A 22,614-nucleotide genomic window follows, 5' to 3' on the forward strand; every position below is an offset into this window, starting at 1 on the left:
CAGTTAATTGCAGTTGACAAGACAAAGGCAGTTTGACTTTCCAGTATTAATTAGCAAACCCATACTAATTAGCTTGTATAAGCACAATTCATGCCTCTTTCCCTAAATGCAATTAATATTGCAACTGAAGACATCTCTGGGCTGTGCCTCTGTATCATTAACATACTTTGCCCTAATTAGACACGGCCAGTAGTGGCTGGAGAAATGAGTTTGTGATTGCAACCATAAAAAGCCCTCTAATATTTTATATCCTTCAGGGAACTTGAACCTAGAATTTATTTTTTGATTTAAGAAAAATTACCCTTATCATTGTGCTATGTAATTAACAATGAAACTTTGATTTTCCTCTCCCTCTAACCCTTCACTTATTTATTTTTGGGGGTTTTTTTCACAGTTTAAGCATGTTCATACTGTAAGGGAACAATGTATGCCCATAAGACACATAAAAGTCACCACTCTTAATAGGGCTCAGGTCACTGAGCTGAGAGATCCATGGGGTTTTTCTGTCTTTTATTTGCTGAATGTTTGTTGTTTCCATTTTTTTTGGTATGAATGTGCACTTTTCTGACAATTTGATCAGCACTGGAAGTTTTCTTTATTGGGGTTGGTGCTACAGTGTGTTTATTTGCAGGATGTGCAAGGAGGTTGCTCAGAGTTCACACAGCTCCCTGATCTGTGATCCCAGGATCTTATTTCTCATGCTATGTTAGCTTAGTGCTCTACTGGCCTAAAGCTGAGGGAGAGCTTCACTCACACCAAAATATTATTTGTGGAAAATGCCTTCTTGTTTGTTATATTATTTTTCTTTCTCTCCCTGAGGGAAGGGAAACAGAAGACGTGTTTGTTTTTGTAATTTTCGTTTTCCTTTTTCATATCCCTTTATAGACACGAGGAGATTGTTTGGCTCAAGCTTGCCATCCAAGCAACAGCTCTGCTCTCTGATCTTACTCTTTCTTCCAGTCTGGTTGTGTAGCAGGGGGCATTCATGTCAAGATTTTTTGTTCTCCATCATTAATCCCTGAGGGAAGTTGGCTTGGTATTAAAAAAGCATCACCTGTATTTTCATTACCCTGAGGTGCTTTGGGCATCTTTTGGCTTTCATCTTCAAAAGACAGCTTGGCCCGTGTGGGCTCTGAAATCTATAGACTGCTCTTTGGAACAAATTAAATTTCACCCTCCAGCAGATTAAAAAGGATGGATATAAGAATCAGAGGAATTGCTTAGCAGGGTGGGAGGTAAAGAAGATTTGAAGTCCAAGAATGCAGCCGTCACCAAATGAATGGCATAAATTGAGTGTCCTTACAGAGGGAATAAAGACACCTCAAAATTAATATAATCAACGCCCCTTGCCTTGGGGAAAAGTGTTGGTTAACCCTTTGCAGAGAAGAGGAGACCTTTATTTAAGAGCAGCAGGTCAGCAATAGTTAAAGAGCCAATCATGGGTTCAGTCTGATGAAATCATAATGTTTAGGATTAACTTAAATGTCAGTGACTGCCTACCCTGATGGTTATCAGGAGTAGAAATGGAGACAGAAAGGAGAGGACATGAAGGAAGTAAACTCAGAGAACACTGAGCTGGATGTAGTTGGGAACTAGCTGTTAACTGGAAGGCAACATGGAGAAATTATTACTATGTTTTTAATTTACAGGTAACACCAATGATAATAGGAAAAAATATTAACTTTAGTATAGGAATACCTGCCCTGAATTAATCGCCAATAGAGCTAATTTAATTCTTGTTTAAGAGTTATTGAACAGAATGCAAGAAATACAACAGACTGAGAACAAGAACAAAAGTGGTGTTCATTAGTGGAAATGTAAATTCTCTGTGTTTTCTGTAACAGGAAGGCAATTAAATGTGGGATTAGAGGGCTGAACCACAGTAGTTATAAATAAAAATGAAGCTTTGCTGGAACATCTTTAGAACCAACAGGTTGGGAGGGGCAGGAGACAACTGACTGGTGCAGGAAGTCTCCATCTATCAAAAGTGTATTACATAATTTCTGAATTGATTTAGCAGGTGACAGCAAATCTCCTTCCCATGTGACAGATTTTATCCTAACACTTTATGTGAGGCCAGCAACGCCAAGACAGATGAGCAGCCTGGCACTCAGCTGAGCAGCAGGGTGAACAGTTTTAGTGAGGCAATCTTAGAGAAATATCCACTTCTCAAATCAGATTGAAAAGCATGAACCTGGTTATAAAGAGACAGCAAAAGAAGCTAATCCAGAATGAAATGATATAGTAACAGAAGACTGGAAGAGGACTTTTAGACCATAAAGTCCAGTCCTTCAGTAACTGAGGCAAATTCAGTATATATCTCAGTCCATAAATTTATCAAGCTTGTCTTGAAACTGCTTTGGTTGTTTGTACCATTACTGTCATGGGAAGACTGCTCTGATAGCTGAAATCTTCCCAGTTCCAAGTGGAAATATATGTGCAGTTAATATCCATTTTTTTCTTGTGCTAATATTCTCCTTAAACTACAGTGACTGTTCTTCCTCCCTCATATTTATGCTGTGACATATTTATAGAGAACAATTGTTCTCTCCCAGCCTTTCATTTGTCTAGGTTAAACAAATCAAGCTCTTGCAGCCTTCTCTTAAAACAGGCTCTTCAGTTTCCTCATGAATCTTGCAGCTTGCTTTAAATCTCTTCCTCTTTCCATCTCTCCTTTGAAGATGAGTAATCACAGTGGTCACATCATTCCAGGTGGTGTTCCTGCAGTAGGTTTTGCAAAAGTGTCTTCTACGGAATCATGGATAGAGGCAGGAACCTCTTCCACTTGTGTGGTGGAAGAGCTGAGCTGTATCCAGGTCATCTCCCGTTTCCAGTGATGATGTTCACCCTGGGATCAGTTCATCAGCCCCACTCTGTACTCCTCTCCAGTTTCTGGCTGAGGAAGGCTCAGTTTGTAGGAGCTGTTTCGGGACTTGCACTCTGACATTTCAATTCTGTGCTGTTTCTTCTGTTTTCATGTTGTTTCCTCTTTCTGATCAGTTTATGCTCCTCTGTGGTAAAGCCTCTGTGCTCTCAGTAATTGTGTTTGTGCGTTTGTATTTTTAGACCAAAGGCCTTCATTGAATTGTGTTTGTTTTGAATGTGTCTGAGACATCTTTTTCTCTATCAGGTAGTTTTAGTTTTACTTCAGCAAAGCCATTTGTTGCTTGTTTACTTCACAATGTTTATATCGTTCTTCACTTTATTGTGTGATCCCTTAAATTGGAATTATAAGTTGTTAGAAGAGGGGGATGATTGTGCAGGAATCATTGATGCCCTATTTTGAGTCTTCCCCCTGTTTTAACTGTGGAGTTTTGGTTCTGAAGGTGGAGTGAAGCCTAGAATAGAGGGATGGGAGTGTGCTTGTCCTTTCTTTTCCCCTGGCTGAGAGCTCTCAGTGCCTGTTGTAAACAACTACATTAAAACTGGTCCCTGCTATTCCCCACGGGGTAGGAATATAGTGAGCTCTGAGGTACACAGACAAGGTTATTTTTTTTTCTCCCTCTCTTAGCCTGGGGAATTATGAACAGCCTCAGTTGGTGTGTTGCACCTGCTGTGTTCCCTCTTGGAAAATTCATGTTCAGCACACAGAAGCGTGGCACCATCAGAAACATCTGTGGCAGGTGACTGTGGGCAGAGCAGGGAGTGTGGAGGAATCCTTGGGATCCTGGTGGATGAGAGCTGCCAAACTGCTGTAAGCTGGAGAGGTGATCAGCACTACACCTCTGCACGTTCCTATCTCAATGCTCTTTTAATTAGGTGAGAAGGAGAGACTTAGTGAGTCAATTCTCCTGGTTTATCTCTGTTTTAAAAATCTAGCCGGGCACATGGGATCAAATAGCACATTCCCTTCAAATTAAAAAGAAATAAACGGTCTGTTTAAAAGTCCCATTACACAAATGAACCTGCTGTTGGATCCATTAAGGTGGAAGCTTTATGGGACACGGCAGCACTGTTTGGTTTCAGCAGGATTGTTTTCTTTTGCTCTTCTGATGTGCTAAGAGCTGACACGGGGTTAGCACTGCCAGGAGGAAGAAGTGTGGCTGCCTGCAGTGGAGAGCTGCTTTCCTGCTGCCCTTCCCTATGGGACAGGTGCTGCCAGACTGGGGGTAAATGGTCTGACCCAGACCTGGAGAGCAGTTCCAGCTCAGGTGGGACTCATGGACATGGCCCTAATTCCCAGCCCAGCATTTGGGATGGCCTCCATGCCACAGGTGTACCCCTAAAACCTGAGCTGTACTGACAGGCATGATGATGACTGGAAAGAGAGAAGTGGGGAGGTTTTTTCTCTACAATTGTTGAGCAGAGGAGAAAAGTGAGTAGTTGTCCTGTTTAGAAGGTGCTGCAGCTGGAGTGGTCCTGGTAAGTGTCACTGTTGTCACTAAAATCTGAGTTACACTGAGTTACTTGGTTAAATGAGAACAGGACAGGAATACTATCAGAGGCTTTATTATACTAGGTACAGCCTGGAGATGTAAAAGGGTAATTAATACACGTGCAAGAATTGTGCTTTTCCAGGCTTCATTCATCTCTACAGGAACTGGAAGAAGTTTATGGGCTACCTCAGGCTCACTTGGTTCAATTTAGCTAAACTAAAATTTCGTGGGAAGTGCAGGGTCTCTACATTATGTTCAGCACTTTGAGAAAACCAGGTAGAGGTCCAGGAGACCTCTAGGGTTCTATCATTTCTGCTCCTTTATTCTGCCTTCCTAAAAGGCAGCTTGGAGAAGCTGTAGAAGGAACATGAAGTGCCTGTGCATGTCCAGAGAGGGAAAGGAAGAATTTGGGCTGTTGAACAATCGTGTTAGAACAGGACAAAATAACAACTGATTTACAGCTTGCTTGTAACAAGGTTGGAGACCAGTTTCCTCCTGCTTTCACAGCTCTGGGAAGCTGTGCCTGCATCAGAAGAGGACCATCCTGAGAGATCTGATGCAAGAGATCCAATTCTGTAAGCACAGCTTGTTCTGAACATGCAGGGGGATGTGAAGCTCTCCAGCTCTGGGATCTGGGGGGGCACGGAGGGCATGTTCAGAGGATGTGCCTGCACATCAAAGGTTGCTGGATACTTCTCTTCTTGCCTGGGGCTGGCTTTGTGTGTACAAAAAGGGAGATAAAGGCTTAAAAAAAAAGTTTAAGTTTCAAGACTTAGTCCTTACACTAACAGGCTAATCAGCTTGTTACATCATTTGTTTTTAGTCTTTTTGTGTCTGTGTCCTTAGAAGGGCTTGTTCCCAGTGTTTCTTGCCTTTGGCTGATGGTTGCTGGGGATAGGTAGTAGCTGTGGCAGGCTGGGGTCTGTCAGGGCAGCAGAGTCCTCCAGCAGGAGCTGTAAAACCCAATTTATCCACTGAGACAAGGAGATCATAGAGCAGAATTTTTCCTGTGACCTCTTGGTAAATAATGAATGGCAGAGCCCTACCTCTTTGGAATTGCTTAATTGAGGCTGACAACTCTTTGTTGTATTACAGGATCTGGCTTGTCAGGAGAATTTTAACTTATTTATGAATATTTCATTAACCTCTAAAGACTGGCTGTCTAAAATCTAGCTCCTGCCAGGCCCTGTCCTGGTAATGCTGTGTTCAGTGCTAATGTCATCACTGCACATCCAGTACACCTTTCCTCTGAGCTGGGCCTCACAGTTTATTGTTGGTGGCAGCAAGAACATGTTCACCAAAGGTTAAAATGCCAGGTTTGTGCTTTGGCACAAGAGTTGAGCATATGGTATTTGAGAGGAAATTGCTGTTTGTCTTTTATTCTGTGACTGCTGCTGGCAACTGAAGGTTCCTGCAGGCATCATCCCAGAGGCTGAAGTGAGCAGAGCAGTCTTGGCAGGGCCCTGTGACCTTTGGGTTTTGGCACCAGGAGAGAGATTGCTCACTTTTTATACATTAAAAGCCCATTGCTTTTTGTCACAGGCTAATCTCAGGATGGGTCATTTAGCTAGAAAATTTTCAGCCTGCTGTACTTAACCTGTTCTTTGGGCAGGGTTTGGGGAACAAGGCTTCTTCAAGGCTCTGCAGCTTCCTTTAAAGCAGCTGGGAGGCCCTGTCAGGAGAGCTGCTGCTTTCACACAGCTGGGCCCCTTGCCCCATCCTCACATTTCCCAGCTCTGGGAGTTCAGAGAGCAGCTTTAGCAGGCAGCTCTGCTGGCCCCTGCCAGGATGTGCCAGCAAACAGTGCTCCCAGCTGTAGTGAACTGCAAAATTGGTCTGGAGCTGCAGAAGGAGAGAGAGGGCTGTTCCTAAAAACCCAGGCTGTGTGCTGTTCCATGTGAGCAAGAGAAAGAAGATTAAGTTCAAGCGCTCAGTGAAGGCTCCTTTGCTCTCTTTACTTTATTAAGCAGGATTGATTCCACTGTGTTTATGTTAGGAAACAAAGAAACAAAAATGGATGTTGGATTCCTCTCTCCCCTTTGATCTTCCTAGGTGCTTGGTAACTGCATAGATTCTTCTCTGACTGTTTATTATGTGATGATTTTTCAACGAGAAAACTGATGGAGGGAGTGAGAGGTGGGATTACAAGCTCCTGTTTGATGAGAATTCTTGACTGAATGCTCAGGAAACTCCTCGAGGCTATATTTTTAGGAAACAAACTGTATTCAAACTCTGTACAGAGGAGGTATGACATCTTTGCAGATTTATTTGTTGCTTTGCCTGTAAATTATAGCTGCTAGAAGACTTGATTCTAGCAAAATGTGCCTGTTCCTGCATGAAAGAAGTGATCTGTGTGATGCTCTTCTCAAGAGCAGACAACTCCATTGTGCCAGCACCACAGCCACACTGGGCAGGGATGTGGCACATCCTGTCTGGCACCTCGACAGGTTCCCTAAGCAGGCTCTTATTCTGTGTTTTGCTGTTCTAACCAGGAGTAATGGGTAGGAGGTGTCAGCCAGTTAAGGCTAATTACTCCAGAGTTGCCTTCTCTCGGTGGACACCAGCTGTTTTGTTCTCCCTGGCTGGGAGGAGCTTTCGGTACTAATTAAAGGAAACAGTCATCTACACGCCTGGTGGATGTGGTGGAGCAAGGCTGATAACAGCAGAGAGCTCTGAGCTGAATGAACATGGAAATTAGGTGATCCTTCTTCAGAATGAGCTGTTAGAGCAAAGAGAGGGGTTTGGATGTGGAGCTGTCAAAGGTGTTTTGCTGTCAAGCAGTGGCAGTGAGGTCTCAGCAGTGCCTGCGAGCGTGGGCAGGACAGGCTGAGAGGAAGAGATTCCTTGTCTGCTCCTTTCTTGGAGTGAGGGCTGAAATGTGTAATTATACTTGAATAAACTCATAGGTTTAAATTAACATCTTCAGTTCCCCTGCTCAGTGTGTCTCTTGTACAAGATGTTTGCTCTTCTTCCCCATGAACTTTCCAGGTTTGTTAATTTTGAGCTCTGAGCCAGCTTCCATCCATCTGAAGTAGTAGTAGTGCTTATTTCCAGCCACATCCCGCACCCATCCCAGATTATTAAACAGAAATAAATACAGCACCAGGGAAGGTGGGCGGGGATGGATGGTGGGCATCTGGTGGTGTTGGGATGTGAGAAGACACTTGAGAGGGGCAGGAGTCACAGAGCAAAGGTGTGTTGTAGGTGTTCAAGGAAGAGTTTGTTGGATGGGTTGTGCAGCAGGAATTTGGGGCTTTGGGGCTGTGATGTGATGGTGATTCCTTCTTCACATGCTTGCAGCTGGACTGGCAGCTCAGGTTTGGGCCATTTTGAGACCCATGTGGCACTGGCCTCATTTTGCAGAACAGTTTCCTGCCATACCCTGTCCTGCTGTGATTAGGTATGGAAACCACAGAGTGGCTGGTTTAAATGGGCTGGCTGTGCATTTGTCCTCTTGTTCCTTTGCAGCAGGGCTGGGCCTGTCTGGAGTCTCCCCAAGTTGTGCTGGTGCCACACAATGTGGAGGGGAGGTGTTGGAAGGCAAGCTGCAGGCTGCCTGAGCATTGGGAATCAGAGGGGAGAGAGGTGAATGCTCGTTAAGGCTCCCTTGGGGTAGATGAATTAGTTAATGACTATGCTGTGCTTTGAAAATGCAAATGCTGTGTCAGAGCTAAGTCTGATTATAATAATCAATCTTCTTTTGGAGAGGGTGCTGGGTATGAGGAAGGGGGAGAGTGATGAGACTGGGGCTGAATTTTTAGATCACAAATCTGCATTTCTCTGCTGTTCTTAAGGAACTCAGTGTTGCCTGAGAGGTCAGCAGAGCTGAGGAGGGGGAAAAAGGTGGGTTTGGGGAGGAATCATCCTGGCAAGCACCAGTGGGCCTTGGCAGGCTGAAGTGAATTTTGTCATTTTGTCCCTTCTGATTGCCCTGGCTGGAAAGGGAGAGGTTGTCATCTGCTCCTGCGTGTGAGCTCCCCCTGCTAATGGGAAAGACAGAAACTGCCTCATAAGCAGGGTCCTCCAGGGATGGGGGAGAGGGGAGCGTGGCTGCTGCAGACGTCCAGCCCTGACAGCTCCTTCTCCCCTGGCACTCCGTTCGTTTGGAGCGAGCGTTCCCAGTAATTACACCTCTTAATTTAGGAGAGCGAGTGGGAGAAAGGAATATAAATTTGTGTATTAACTTTAGAGATTGGAAATAGGGCAAGTGAACCTTCTCTCTGGGAGATTATATTTGGAAATGAAATAGAATGACATTTGGTATAAACTTGAAAAATTGCTCTCTTTTTACTGCAACAGGAGGAGAAAAGCCACAGTCCAGACTGTATTGGAGAGAAGCAGAAGTCAGCATATGTCCATTTCCCAGTGTGTGTGTATCAACAATAATATATATGCATGAGTACATCTTTAGGAAAGCGTTTGCTGAGAGGTTGCTCCTAGCCCTGACTTCTCAGTGATAAAAGCACAGCAAGTTTGTTACAGATGGTGGAGCCCCTAGGGACTGGTGACTGTGATCCAGCCAGCCTTCATCTTCCAAGAGAAAAAAATAATACATATTCTTTTCTTCAGACAAGTGGGAGATGGGTACTTCCAAACCACTTTTTGTTGAATATCTAATTTTCTTTGGCTTTATTGCTTTTGTTTCACAATGGCATCAAGGTTTAATTTTCCCAAGAAAATGTACCAACTAATCCTGGGCTGCTTAGCCTGTTTCTAAATGGCAGGCAATATTTTGTTTTACAAATACTGTCCTATTTTTTGAAGAAGAGTAAAGTTCACTAGGAAATTTGGTGAGGCTTATTTCTCCCTCTGTGTTCTTCTCTGCAGATGTTTTGGGGGATCAGCCCTTTGGAATCCCAGTGGGATGGGCATATGGAAGAGATGGTGGTGCTTTTTTTTGCTGAGCAGAATGATCTCTGAAGTGCTCAGCATGGTGTCTTACTTTGCTGTGGTATTGCTGGACACCAAATTAAACTCACTGGTGTTGCATGTACATTGGATTTTTGATGCCAGATTTATAAGCTTGCAGAGAACATCAAGCTTGCTGTGCTGCCTTGTGGGAAGAGGCAGAGAAGCTCCTTAGTCTGCTACATCCCATGGAGAGAAGCACAAATGGCACCACTGCCATGTCAAGGTGCTGGTTTGCCTGTTTTCAGAGCCCAGAGCATGGATCACACCCGGGGTCCCCTTTCTCTGTTCTTGTCTATTTTAGCCTACACTCTTCCTTTCCAAGTCTGCTTGGTGTTCATACATTTTAAATATTTATGTACTGAAATAGCTCCTTGAATTGTGTTGAGACTTGTAGTCCAACACAACCTCTCAATTCACCTTTCCATGCTGGCTCTGTGCAATTCAGTTCCCATTTATCTCTGCTGTTCAAAATCAGCTCTTTTGCTGAGGAAGGCCTTTCAAAGGATGTTGCATCAGCCCATTGTTAAATAAACCTTTAGACATTTCTAATGGATTCAGCATTTCCTGCTTTTTACAGTTCCAAAAATGCTGAATGACGTGCAGACACACTTCATCAGGATAAGATTGCTGTATCAGCCCCTCACTAAAATGCACTCATTATTCAAATAATAACTGTATGTCTCCAGCATGTGTTCTGTGAAATGTGTGTACATGATGTGGGCGAGTAAACCAGCCCCCATTTTTTTTCTTTTTTCAACATGCAAATCCTACTTTGGCAGTGAGTTGAAATACTTTAGATTTTGAGTCCTTTACTACCCAAAATGAGTCACCTGAAGAGAGATTTGATCATTCTTTTGGGCAGTGTGTTTAAAACTTTCAGAAGTTTGTAAATGTGGTTTTCAAGGCTGACTGATCTGACCTTTGATAAGCCTCACTCTGAAGATGGGGTGTGGACAGCAGTGGTCAGTGGGAGGCTCTGGGAAAGCTTTTCTCCATCAATGCTGGACCCTGCTGGAGTTGAGTTGAGGAACAAGAGGTCCATGGCATTGCAGAGACTCAGGGTGCTTTCTTGGAGGGGACAAATATGGGTCAGAAATGACAAATGCCAGAAACATACCAAGAAAATCAACTCTCCAAAGTTCTGTTTCTTCTAGCTGTCAGGAGATGAATTCATAATTTTGTTTTTCCTGTCGTCTCATATGTCTTTAAAGAATTGCTACAGAAGAGAGAATCAGGGAGGAACATATTTCTTTCCCTGCTGTGGGTGTTTGCTATGTCATTAACACTTGGAGGAGAACCACCTTCTTGGAATCTTGTCCAGGCAGGTTTAAAAGTAAGGCTGAAAGAAGAATGATATTTCATATAATTAAATACTAGATGAAAATGCATCTATGTTCTTCCTCTCTTTCCCCCTTGGTAAATAATGATGGCAGTACTTACTTTGGAAAAATTATTTGGACTTCTTCTTTTGGGGCACTTGCATATTTCTGAAAATGGACATTCTAAAATTAGTCTATATCCTGTATGTGTCCTGATCACTTTTTATTGAGAGTAATAAAGCTGTGCTGGAATTCATGCTTAAGAATTGAAAGAGATGACATAGGTCAGGATAAATGGAATTACTTTAGGTTGAGAACAAGGGGCACCATTATATTTTGAGAGGAGAACAACACATCCTCAAAATACTAAGTACCTGTTCATGTGTTTTATTCAACCATGGGCACTCATATTACTCATTATTCTGCCTTATCATAAAAACCTTAGGTAGCTTTAAAAACTATTAAAATAACAAGTTGCTAATGTGTTCTGTAGGGTGGGAATAGCACTGGGGGTCTGATCCTGGGTGATATAATCCCTGAAGCTCTTGCAGTTGAGGTAGGTCCTTAGGTCCCTCTTGTGCAGCTTTCAGGACAAGAAGTACAATGCTGTATTTTCACAACAATGTTCCCTGTCTGCTCTCAATGCCAGTTAAAAGAGCAAGGCTGACCTGGGTCGTTTGGTATGGAATGGGGGAATGCAGCAGTGAGCTGTAATTTGAGCAGCCCTTTTCCCCTCTCTGCTTGGTAATGACTTCTACTAGTTTAATGTATTCAAAGCAATAAAAGTTTAACTCAGCCAGTCACATAAAATTATTGATAAAAATTGGAAGAGTTTAGTCAGGAATGGTGAGTTGGTTCAAAAAGCATAAAATGTCTGCTGAAAGTGGCATCTGGTGAACAAGAAACCAGGACTGGAAATTAATTTAGGAAAAGGGATGTGATGGGAATTAGGCAGGGAAAGCAGCAGGAGGGGTTTGGCTCTTCCTTTCCTTATGGTTTCTTGAGTCTGTTCTTCAGCACAAGTACTGAGGACAAGTGAACAGGAAGGGACAAACTGGTGGTGAATTATTTCATGCTCATCACCCATTCCCAGAGCTATCCTGAGGCTGTGTCAAAGGGAATGATCTTGGAAAGCTCCTCACCTCTTGGGCTTTATCAACAGATTCCTTATTTTTACCCATTCTCTTAATTCTTGTTTTGTCTTGCTGCTTGCACTCTATTGCCTTCAGAAAAGCAGAATTGGGTCCCAGGAGTAATCCACTCCATCTCATCTCAATTAACTGTTTTTGTCCTGGAAAAGACATTAATAACATAATAATAAATAGCATTTTTAATATCTGAATATGTTAATGTCTTTGGTGAGATTGGCAGTAAGGGATGTTTTCCTAATGACTGCTAGGGATGAAACCTAGAAAAAACGCATTTTGAATGAAGTATTTAATACCTTAATTGTTTTACTTTCTTATTTCATCAACAATTAGTGAGCTCTGAATGGCAGTAATTTCCTGTGACACAAAATTGTGTCTTGGCCTGAACTTTAAATTCTCCAGTAGTTTTAATCCTAGTTCTGGGAAGCAGGTCTGTGTCAACATCTCTCTCCTCAAGCCAGTTTCATCTGTAGTGATATCATTGTGTCCTCCTGTCCCTTCTCACCTCAGGCACATCAGATTTTCAGCCCCGGGAGTCTTGGTGCTTGCAAATTGAGAGAACATAAAAATGAGATGAAACGCCCTCACAGCCCATGTGCCCTTTCCTCCTCATTCTCTTTCAGCAGCTTATTCTTAGAAACCCAGCAGAATCTCATCCTGAGCATACCTGGCACTAAATTTGTGTATGGAGTGAGATGCTTCTCACAAGCTCACTTGTGTTCACTCTCCCATCTCCTTTTCCTGTCACACACTCTGTTTTTTCTGTGCAGCCACCACAAGAGCCCCCAGATCCCAAGAGCAGATTCCTCACCCATCTCTGTGGAATGTCCCCCTTGTCCCCTGAGAAGGTGGCAGTGATTTATCTGTGTGGGTGAGCAGGTGCCACGTGGGCTTTGAGGCTCTTGAGCCCTCTTAGCCAGTGATAAATAACTCACCAGCCCTTCCATCTTCAAGTGCTGCCCTCACTCAGCACAGAAAACATCCTCAAACTCCTAACAGCAAACACATCCAGGCTGCAGCACACATGGGAAACAGGAGGCATAATGAATGTTTTCCTGCTAAGAAGTAGGTTGGAATTGAAGCCTACTCCTCATCCCTGCACCTTTTATTCACATTCCTGGAATTATCTGGTGTGCTTGCTTTATCCCCAGCCATCTGTGATGGGCTGAGCTGGGAGAGATAAGCTCAGTAATCAGAAAATTGAGGGAAGCATTTCTGGCTGTGATAATCTTATCAGGCAGCTAATATGCATTAACATTTGTACAGTCTGATGATGCAGGTGGGCCTTTGCTTATTTTTTATTCCTAGATGTTTCTTGACAGGCAGGGGGAGAATGCAGGGCTTTTTGGGGTGTCAGGGGGAATTAGCTTAAACCATTTTTTGGTGCTTTCTTCTGCTCTGTTCCTTTGGTGTCAGAAGAGGGGCTGGGAGCATAATCCAACCATCTATTATCTGCCCTTTTCCTGCCAACAGCACTGCCATGCTCTGCCTGTCTTTTCTGTTAAGTATGGAAGGGCAGAGAAGGCAGCATGTCAGAACTTCAGTTCTGTCTAAGCAATATGACTGCCCATGACAAGATGCTCCTTTTTTGGAGAGTTTCTGCAAAAAGCTTGCAGAAGTTTGCCCTTGCAATGGGATTTTGCTCTACAAGTCTAATCTATGCTGTTGCAGGGAATGGTGTATTAATGGATTATTTCCCTGATGCTGAGCGCTGAACTCTCTGTGGTCATAAGTTTTGCATTTATAATTAAAGCTGGATTGCTTATTTTTTTCCTCCTGGGTGAAAAAATATCATTTCCGTCAACAGATTTATTAGGGGAATTAGTCGACAGGTGGTGAAAAGACAGATGACAAAAAGAAGTCCAGAATCTCAAGGATGAGTGTGTGAAGAAGGTCTAAGCTGGGAGTAGGTGTTGGAGCAGAAGTTTGAGTATCCTCTAGGTAGTTTGTCTCTGCTTACACTTCATAATAAATCATTTTCTGAGGGGTTTAGAAAGAGGTAACATATGGAGTTTATCAATCTGTGTGTTGTCATGAACTCTGAATTAAGGATCCAGACTGCTACAAGTCAGGGAGTCTGGGAATTGTAGAATCTGGGTAAGTTCTCATGTCTGTAGAGTTTTGAAATACTTTCTTGTGAATTCCTACCCAAACAAAGCCAGAGGCAGAAAATATTCTTAATTGTTTGTTTGTTCAGCCAGAGCTACCTGAGCAGCTAGAGCTAGAAGTGTATATTGGAAAGTGCTGGAAATATTCCCCAGTCTTTTGGATTCAATGTATGTGTCTCAGAGTTGTTGTGGACAAGACAGTGTAATCCTGTGGTTCATTTCTTCTGAGGGGGAATTGAATGAAGTTGAACTATCAATACTGAGCCTCAGGTCCCAGTGAGCTCCTAATGCCACACAGAGGCTTCTGCATCCCATTATCCATGGGGGAAAATAGGGGAAATACCTGAAAGAGAAGCAGAAGCTTTGCTAGTAACATTCCATTTTCTGTGTCTCATCTGTTGTGGAGAAAATGTCAGGAAAGACAAAAGGAATTGCAAAGGGAAGGAGAGTTCTGTGAGGTTTTGACATCCAACACGAGAGAAGTTGTGCTTCACATCTGTATCACGAGAAGTCTGACCTGTGCAGAACCTGATGATTTCCTGCTCCCTTTGCTGTTTGTGTGCCCTCAGCAGTGCTGCAGGTACTAATGCCTTTTGTCTCCTGCAGCTGGAGGTGGAGATGAAGGTCCTGAAGTCTCAGCAGTGCACGGCTGAGCAGAGCACTGTCATCACCAAGGAGGAGGTGGACACGCTCAGGTAGGCAAGGCAAGGGAAAGGCTGAGCTGATTCCTCTCTTTTTGGTGGAACTAATGAGAAGGGAAATGCCTGGGGTAGTTCCACTGCCTGCTATGGTTTTTGTCATCACCTGGTGGAGCAGCAGGTACAGGAGCTCACCATGCCATAGTGCATGAATTTTATGTGTGTAGACTGCCTGTGTCTATAGGCAGTCTATACGCATAAAATTCATGCACTAAAGCATAAAGTTCAGGCAAATGGGGTGATGATCAGGACATATTTTCCTTGTGTTCCTGAAGTAGGATGTTCTTTTTCTGAGCACAAGTTTTACTTTCTCACCAGTTTTTATGGACGTGAGAACCCCATGAAGCATTAGCAGAAACACTCAGCTCATGATCTGTCCTGCATTTAGATACTTTATAAGCTTTGCTATCTTTTGGGACGCTTCAGGCTCTTTTCTTCTGATGTTTGGGGTCTTTTGCTGTCAGTTAATTCATAAGCCTGGCTCCTGCATCACTGTTCCCCCTCTTGACTGATTTCCTGTGGAAATAGCATTGCTGTTTATTTGTTATTTTGACCAAATCTTGACTGTAAATACAGGATCTGTTGGCATGTGTGTGAAGAGGTTTAGAATCCAGCTTTTGTGCTGCTGATGCCTGTGTAGCACTGGAGATAAAAGAGGGATGTTTCCCCTTGTGCATTGCTGGAGATGGCAGAGGGGTACCTGTTGTGATTCAGTGAAAGAGAAGTTACAAAACACCATTTCAGCAGAGGATACATGAGCATGTACAAAAGCTACAGTGAAGCTAAACAACCTTTCCATGTATTTATTAAAGCTTTTATAGCTTCCATTGCAAAGCAGGTGACACAATAAATACTGAGCGCAAAAAAGTTCATCTGTTTCTGAATGTTTAATAAAGTTCCTTTTATTTAAGTTGGGCAAATCAGGTCCTCACAAGTACTCCTCCTGAGTATTTTATTCTCAGCTGATGTAAGACTTTGGCTGGACTTTCACTTCTTAATTCTTTTATATTTTCAGCTCCATCACAATAAAGTGTGACTGCCTCATAGGACTGAAAGCAAGGTTTTGCAGCAAGCAGAATTTGCAGAAAGCAGAAATTACTGGCCTGTATGTTATGGCTTTGCTCTTGTGCTTTGCCTCTGGAGCTTGTTTTATGGCTTTGAAAGCCCAGTTCCATAGCAGGAGGGAGGTGCTTGAAAATAACACATGTTCAGCTAAGCTATTCCAATACATTTTAGGGTTGTACACCTAATATTGGGGACTTGCTCCTATAGTTCCCTCAAGGTGCTGTAATAGTTCTGGAGGCCCAAGGCATACATCTCCTTTTTTTATTCTATCATATGTTTGAGTTCTGCTAAAGGAGAGAATGCTATGACTTCCCTTTTTCAGGGAGATAAACCTGTCTTCATCAACTTTTGCCTTTTGTGGGTTTTTTTTTTAGCTCATTCAGGCTTTTCCTGTGCTTGGGCACACTGGACCCTGTGAAACCTGAGGTTTACACTGCTGCAGGAGTATTCAGCACCTCTTTGGCAACATTAAACCTGTCACTCCTGATTAATAATGTGCCTGTGTATCAGTAAAGCCAGCAGCCTGTCTGCTGTCTTCTGGGACCTGCAGGTTTGCAGAGTTTTTCTACAGTGCCTGCCCAGTCTCTCTCTCTCTCTCTGGTTGGTGTTGCTGCAGCACCCTTTCATCTGGGAGATGTTCTGGCTCTTTATTTTCCCCTCCAAGACTCATTATTTGGTGTTTAGCTTCCCTGAACAGCATTTACTGACTGCTACCTGAGCAGCTTCAGGGGCAGTGTGTGCAGGGGGGAGCAGCTGGACTGCCACAGAGTCCACACCACACCATGGTGGGACAGGCTTGTGGAATGGGGATGGAGATGTCTGGCTCTGCCCTGAATGAAAATCAGTTTCCTGGGCAGGGATAAGTGGAGCTCACAAAAACCTGCTTGTTATGGGATTGTGGTGTTTGATTCAGCTCAACAGCAGCCCTAAAGCTCCTGGTTCTCCCTTTTTGTTTTTAAGGAGTTTCTTTGATTACTAATCTCACTCTCTCCTCCTTTCATGAAATGGTGTCAAACCTCTCAGGCAATGTCCCAAACCCAGGCCAGTTCCCAGTGGGGTGGTTGATGGTGCAGAGCTGTTTTCCAATGATGGGCCATACTCTGAAGGCTGTTTCAGCAGAGGCCAAGCTTCTGCAGTTCTTTCACGTTGATATTTTGGTTTTTCATCTCTCTTGCTCCTGAAGCTGTGGGTGCATAGCAGCCACAGTTCCACGTTCTAATTCCAGACTGGCTTTTCCTGTCATTTTTTACTGAACCATTTTTGGTCTCATGGCTGATTTAAATACTTGTCCCAGGCCCTGATGCTGGTTATTTAGTTACAGAGCTGTTCCACAAAGCTTGGATTTGTTTGATTTTGATCACCCTTTTCACTGCTCAGCTCTAACAGTAAATGCCTTGGTGCAAAGCATTTTCTTTCTGCTGAATCCTTCTTTGCTGGAGCACTGCAAGCCAGTCCCTGCTCCTTTCTCCTTACTCTTGGCTTCTATTACTGCTTCAGACATCTCCATGCACTCTCAGGCACTCCACATCTGAGTGGAGAGAAATCTCAGAATTGACTCCATAAAGATTTTTTTTCTTATGTTTCTAGACTTAAGCAGTCAATGAATATGGTTGGACTTTATTTTGCATTTTCTGAGCATTGTTCAAGAAACTGGGCCAAGTTCTTTCTTCACAGAAGAGGCTCCTTCTCAAAGGAACACAGAATAAATCACTGTATTCTCCCAGCCCTTTGGAGCTCAGGAAGAATGTGCTGTGATTCACATCAGAACACTCCTTGTGGCTCAGCTGGATGTGTCCTCTCCATACAGCAGCAGTGAACTGGGTGGGTGTGATTAAAGAACAGAAAGGGTTTGGAGGAGAGCAGGGATCAGAATGGGAAGGGATTAGGTCTGCTGTGCTCATCCTCCTCCTGTGACCCTCAACAGCATCAGTTCACTCAATTTTCTGTAGCTGCTAAGGAGAACAACACAAACTCCACTGCCACTCCTTCCTTCTACAGCACTGCCAGAAACTAATTCTGGGAGAAAACATGGGGAAGAGCACAAACTTCCAAACTGGAAAGTGAGGAAAGAAATGCCACAGTTTATGAGGGAGTTATTTCCATCTCTGTAGTTTGTTGTAGTCTTTGAAATCCTGTAACCTACAGGACGGCCTGTCAGCTGCTCTGGGCTGAGCCCAGCCTCCCCTGTTAGCTGCTGTCACGAAGGAATGTGAAAAATAGCAGCCAGCAAGAGAATGTGCAGAACAGGAATGGACTGTAGAGCCTCCAGGCATTTCCATATAGGCCCCGTGGCTAGGAGCTCATTTCTGAAAACAAAAGCAGGGGAGACATAAAGGAGGGGGAAAAAAAAAATCCATATTAATCCTTTGAATCTGTATTTACCTCCTGTGAGTGAACGAGAGCTTTTAAGAAAAATACCTTTTGTCTCATTTTTCTTTAGTATGGAAAGTAAATTTTCAAGCCAGAAACTTGAAAGACTTTATCAGTTTTTCCTCCTTCTCCTGAGAACAAAGTGCTATTTCGTCAGACCTTTTATAACTTTAAATGTGAAACTCTCTCCCAGCACCATCGTTTCTGGAGAGACAATAAAAGCAGTGCTAATGCTGTCATTTCTCACACTTTTTGCTGCTCCCTCTGAAATAATATTTGTTTATATTCTGCAGATCCTATGAAAAGAAACAGTGGTCAACCCATTGAGTTCCTGCTCTGTAGGGTACAGCATTTGGGCAATAGCACCTTTTAGAGGGAAGGTGATAACTGTGCAGAAGCTGGTATTTCAGAATCTATAAATAAAAGGAATATATTTAAAAAGGACTTCACTGAAGACTTAAGTGGCAACAGCTGAAGGACCTTTTCATCTGGAACAAATCTGAACTTTTTCTTTCTGCTGTCAAGCTGCAACCCCAGTAAATCCTAAATGTTTTCTGTGGATTTAGTGACTGGGTAGAGTTACAGTAATTCAAAAGAAATTCATGTCCTTGCCAATGCCCATTAGTCACACTTGCTGAAATTCTGTCTGCTCTGCTCCTAACACCATCTCAATGCCATCTGGATCCCTTAATAGCATCTTCCCAACACATACGTTTTGTGCTCCATTCAGTATTTTCCTGTTCTGCAGTGGCTTTTCCACATGGCCTTGTCCCCTTGGCAGATGGGGCCTCAGTGAGACATGTCCTCATTGGTGATCTCCACAGGCAGCCACATAACACAGCTGAGAACATTAAAAACCAATAATACCGGGATAAAAGGGTGATGGTGGGGGGAGTTTCCACTGGTTAATTCCTCTGAAAAGCTCTAGATTCAGAGAGACTTTTTGGAGTGCCTGGCTGCTGTTGAAAATCCAACAGATTGCCCCCGTTTTTCCTCTCTGAGCTAGGAGCAGCCTTGTCTCACGATCTCAGGTTTTCAGACAGACTGAACACACACAGTGGGATGTCTCCTGATTCTCACAAGTGTCATTTTAGGAGACCTGAGGCTGTAGGTGGGTTTTTTTTTCCTCCTTCTCCCTTCTGATTTGAGATAATGAAACATGCAGTAAAAGCAATATAAAGCTCAGTTTTTAAAAGAGGGAAAATCCATGAGGCTGAGCAAATGCCAATGAATCTGTATTCTTGAACTAAATTTGATCTTGTGAAAGGTTGTGGAGGTGGCATCAATTTACCTTATGCCTGTGGAGCCTTCAGCTCTTGGTTGAGCTGTCTGATTCCTGGAAAATCTTCTAGACAGGTGAAGAGATCTTTGCCAGAGATTAAATATTTTCATGTTTTCAAACCCCTGTATGGAGAAGTTAATGAATTCCTCAGAAATTAATTCAAATAGTTTCTTCCTGTATTATGAAACTTGACAATGGTGTTGGTATTTCAGAAAATAATTGATGTTCTTCCTTCCTTCCTTGTGGCACAGGGCTGGTTTTAGAATATACACCAGCTTTTAAGGCCAGGTTGGATGGGGCTTGGAGGAATCTGGTTTAGGGGAAAGTGTCCCTGCCCATGGTGGGGAGGCTGGAACTGAATGATCTTTAAGGTCCCTTTTAACCATTCTGGGCCAAAAATTGAGCTGGTAGATGATGGTGCTGTACCCAGGTCTTTCTGAACCCTGCTTTTCATGGTGCTCACACGGATTTGTCTTGGGTTGTTCTCCCTACCTGCAGGTAACTCCAATATCTAATAAGTGGAGGATTGCAAACTGGTGATAAAATAGCATCACCTCTCTTGTGCAGGTATTCCTGGAGGCAAAAGGCACAAGGAGTGTGCACCAAGGCTGCCTTTGTGTCTGCTGGCGCATCCCAAAGCAGTGCACAACCATCCCTGTATGTGAACTTCATGAAAAAAATCCATAAATGAAAAAAAATCCAAGTGCCAAGCCAGTAAATATTTTTCAATATTTGACTTCCATATTTTAACCACCAGCTGCAAATGCTTTGCTGTGTTTATATATAGATAGGATTTCCCTTGCTTCTCTCTCTTTGCCATTGGGAAGTGTTTCCCAGGGGGCTGGGAAGCAAAGCTGGAATAGCACAAACTGTTTGCTAATGGCTCTGAATGTTTTCCCACTGGAGATCCAGGACACTTAACAGTGTTAAAAATAAGATAGGAGAGGGATGAATGGTGAGAGCACTAGTCAGTCCCAAAATCCTCTTGGCACAAAGGTTGCAGAAATGTTCTTGTTCCTCAGTGCAGAGGAAGCAGCAGGTTTTGTCTCTGAAGGAGAGCCAGGGAGTGCCCTTGGTTCAATGCCCAGAGCATGGGACAAGCCCTACAGCCCTACATTGTGCCAGGAAAGGAGGATGCCCCCAAAGCTGGGACACTGGGAAGGAGCAGACACCTTGGGGATGAGCCCAAGGCCATGCTCAGGGAGGAGATGCTGTGGCCCCCGGCTCAGGAGTGCTCCTCAGCCTGTTGCAGGTGGTTCTGGAGAAGAGAATACTCCAAGATGACCCTAAGGGGCTACAAGAGAGTTGAAGAGGGACTTTTGACATGGCATGCAGTGGTAGCACAAGGAGAAATGGCTTCAAACTGACACAGGCCAGGGCTAAAGGGGAAATAAGGAAGAAATTCTTCCCTGTGAGAGTGAGGAGAGAGTTGCCCAGAGAGGCTGAGGCTGCCCCATCCCTGGAAAAGTCCAAGGCTGGATGGGGCTTGGATCAAACTGGGATAGGGGAAGGTGTCCCTGCCATGGCAGAGTGGGGAACTAAATGGTTTTTACTGTCCCTTCCACCACAAACCAGCATTTCAGGATTCCGTGATATCTGCTGCCTGACTGGGAGTGCCCCGGGCTTTAAATCACCGTGTGCTCAGCAGCGAGGCACAAAGGGCACAAACAGATTATTGAATCCTAAAATTGCAGGTGAAATAGCACAAAAATGTAATGGCTTGAATCTACCCTCATTACAGCTGTGTCTCAGGTCCTTGGGAAGAGTTTTCTGGCTGCTGCTGTGAGTGATTTTCAAAGGGCAACTGAGAGGCCTGATCTTAAACCTCCCCACCGAGACAAGTTCTGCAGGCAGATAAAGGCAGCATCAGAGTATTTGTGAGTCTGGATGGGGAGAAATTTGTTCCCAATTAAAATTCAGCATGTCAAGGATGGAGAAAGCGCTGATGAGAGTCCTGTGTCTGGCTCTGACCTTTCAGGAGCTGCTGCACTGTTGTTCCTCAGAGAAGAGTGTTGCTCTCCTTGCGACCTGGTCTGCAATCCATTTAGAAATGCATTGTTAAAAGCATTAATTCCACTTTGAATTTCCATTTTTCCTGACCTTTTCAGTCTCCTGCTGCAGCATCCTCCTTCCCCACTAGCTTGGTGTCTCTTTTGAAAGTTATTGATGATATTTTTTAATGGCCTGGACAGTGCTAAAGCTGTTCCTCGGCATTTTAGAGGCTTCCAAGAGCAGGAAAAATGAGGCTTTATAATATTTGAAAATTGCCAGCAGGGGTCAGGCTTACAAATAATTTAGGCAATCCAAACTGCATATTTATAAAGGAGACATTTCTGTGCTGAACATGATGTAGATCAACCTGCTTCTGTGGAAAAGTTTGGAACTGTTGCCAAATGAAGAGGAGAGATTACTTCTTCCTCGTACCTGAAATTGCTGTTGCATAATTTTGGGATGTTGGCAGATGGTTGCATACTTTATTATATGGTGCAAGGATTTTCAGCTTAATTTAGATAATTTAAAAGTATTAAGCAAGTTAATTAATTTTTAAAAATATTCTGAGAAAAGGCTCCTGCGAAAATTGAATCCAAAGATCAGTGTTGTTCTGTATTAGTTGCACAATTAATCCCAAGAAGTTAATATGTGGAAGGGGAGAGTCTTGAAGGAGCATCAGGATTTTGTTCTCTGTACTTAAATGCAAGCTAAACTTTTGTATCCAATCTTTTCTACATATATCTCCTGGCTAACAACTTTGATAGAGTTCTCTGGAGGATTCACCAATCATTTGTCTAAGGCTGGTATGGTTGATCTAGTGTATTTGACCTTTCAAAAAGCTTTGAGCCAAAGGTGATAACAAAGCTTTGATGGAATAAAAAAGGAGATTCTTTGTTGGATTGATAAGAATATATAAACCCTGGAGGTCTGGCTGTCCCAGTGTAGTTTCTATGGGGGTGACGAGTGGTGGGTGCCCATGTGAACAGCACAGAACATCTGGATACCTTGCCAGGAGGCTCTCCTGGATTCCCTGTGCCCTGTCTCCAGGATTTCCTGAGCCACAGATAAGGCAAGATATTTTTTACTTTGTAAAACTTAATGCATTTTTCTTCCGTTAATTTGCTTATGTAATACAAAGTTAAAATATGGAAAATCAAAGAATAAATGTTTTCACAATGCTGAGGGTTTTTCCACTAGGTCCTAGAATGGTTTTGATTGGGAATTAGGAACTTGTCCAACACAGAAAAGGGGTTTGTGAGTAGTGAAGTGGCAGAGTTTGAGATAATATGATATTTTTCAGCTTATCAGAGCATTCAGAATTTCAGAAGAAATCTCAGGATGCTGC

The 22,614-nt window shown here is 43.3% G+C and overlaps 1 protein-coding gene across 1 annotated transcript in view; it reads left to right on the plus strand.

Moving 5' to 3' along the window:
- Window positions 1-22,614, plus strand: part of MAD1L1 (mitotic arrest deficient 1 like 1) — a 346,877-nt gene that overhangs the window by 169,972 nt on the left and 154,291 nt on the right. Inside the window, exon 14 of the mRNA XM_058035443.1 lies at window positions 14,469-14,557. Coding sequence (XP_057891426.1) covers window positions 14,469-14,557 — 89 coding nt within the window. The remainder of the gene's footprint in view (window positions 1-14,468; window positions 14,558-22,614) is intronic.

The sequence above is a fragment of the Melospiza georgiana genome, chromosome 16, assembly GCF_028018845.1.
Source record: "Melospiza georgiana isolate bMelGeo1 chromosome 16, bMelGeo1.pri, whole genome shotgun sequence".
Classification (NCBI taxonomy): Eukaryota; Metazoa; Chordata; class Aves; order Passeriformes; family Passerellidae; genus Melospiza; species Melospiza georgiana.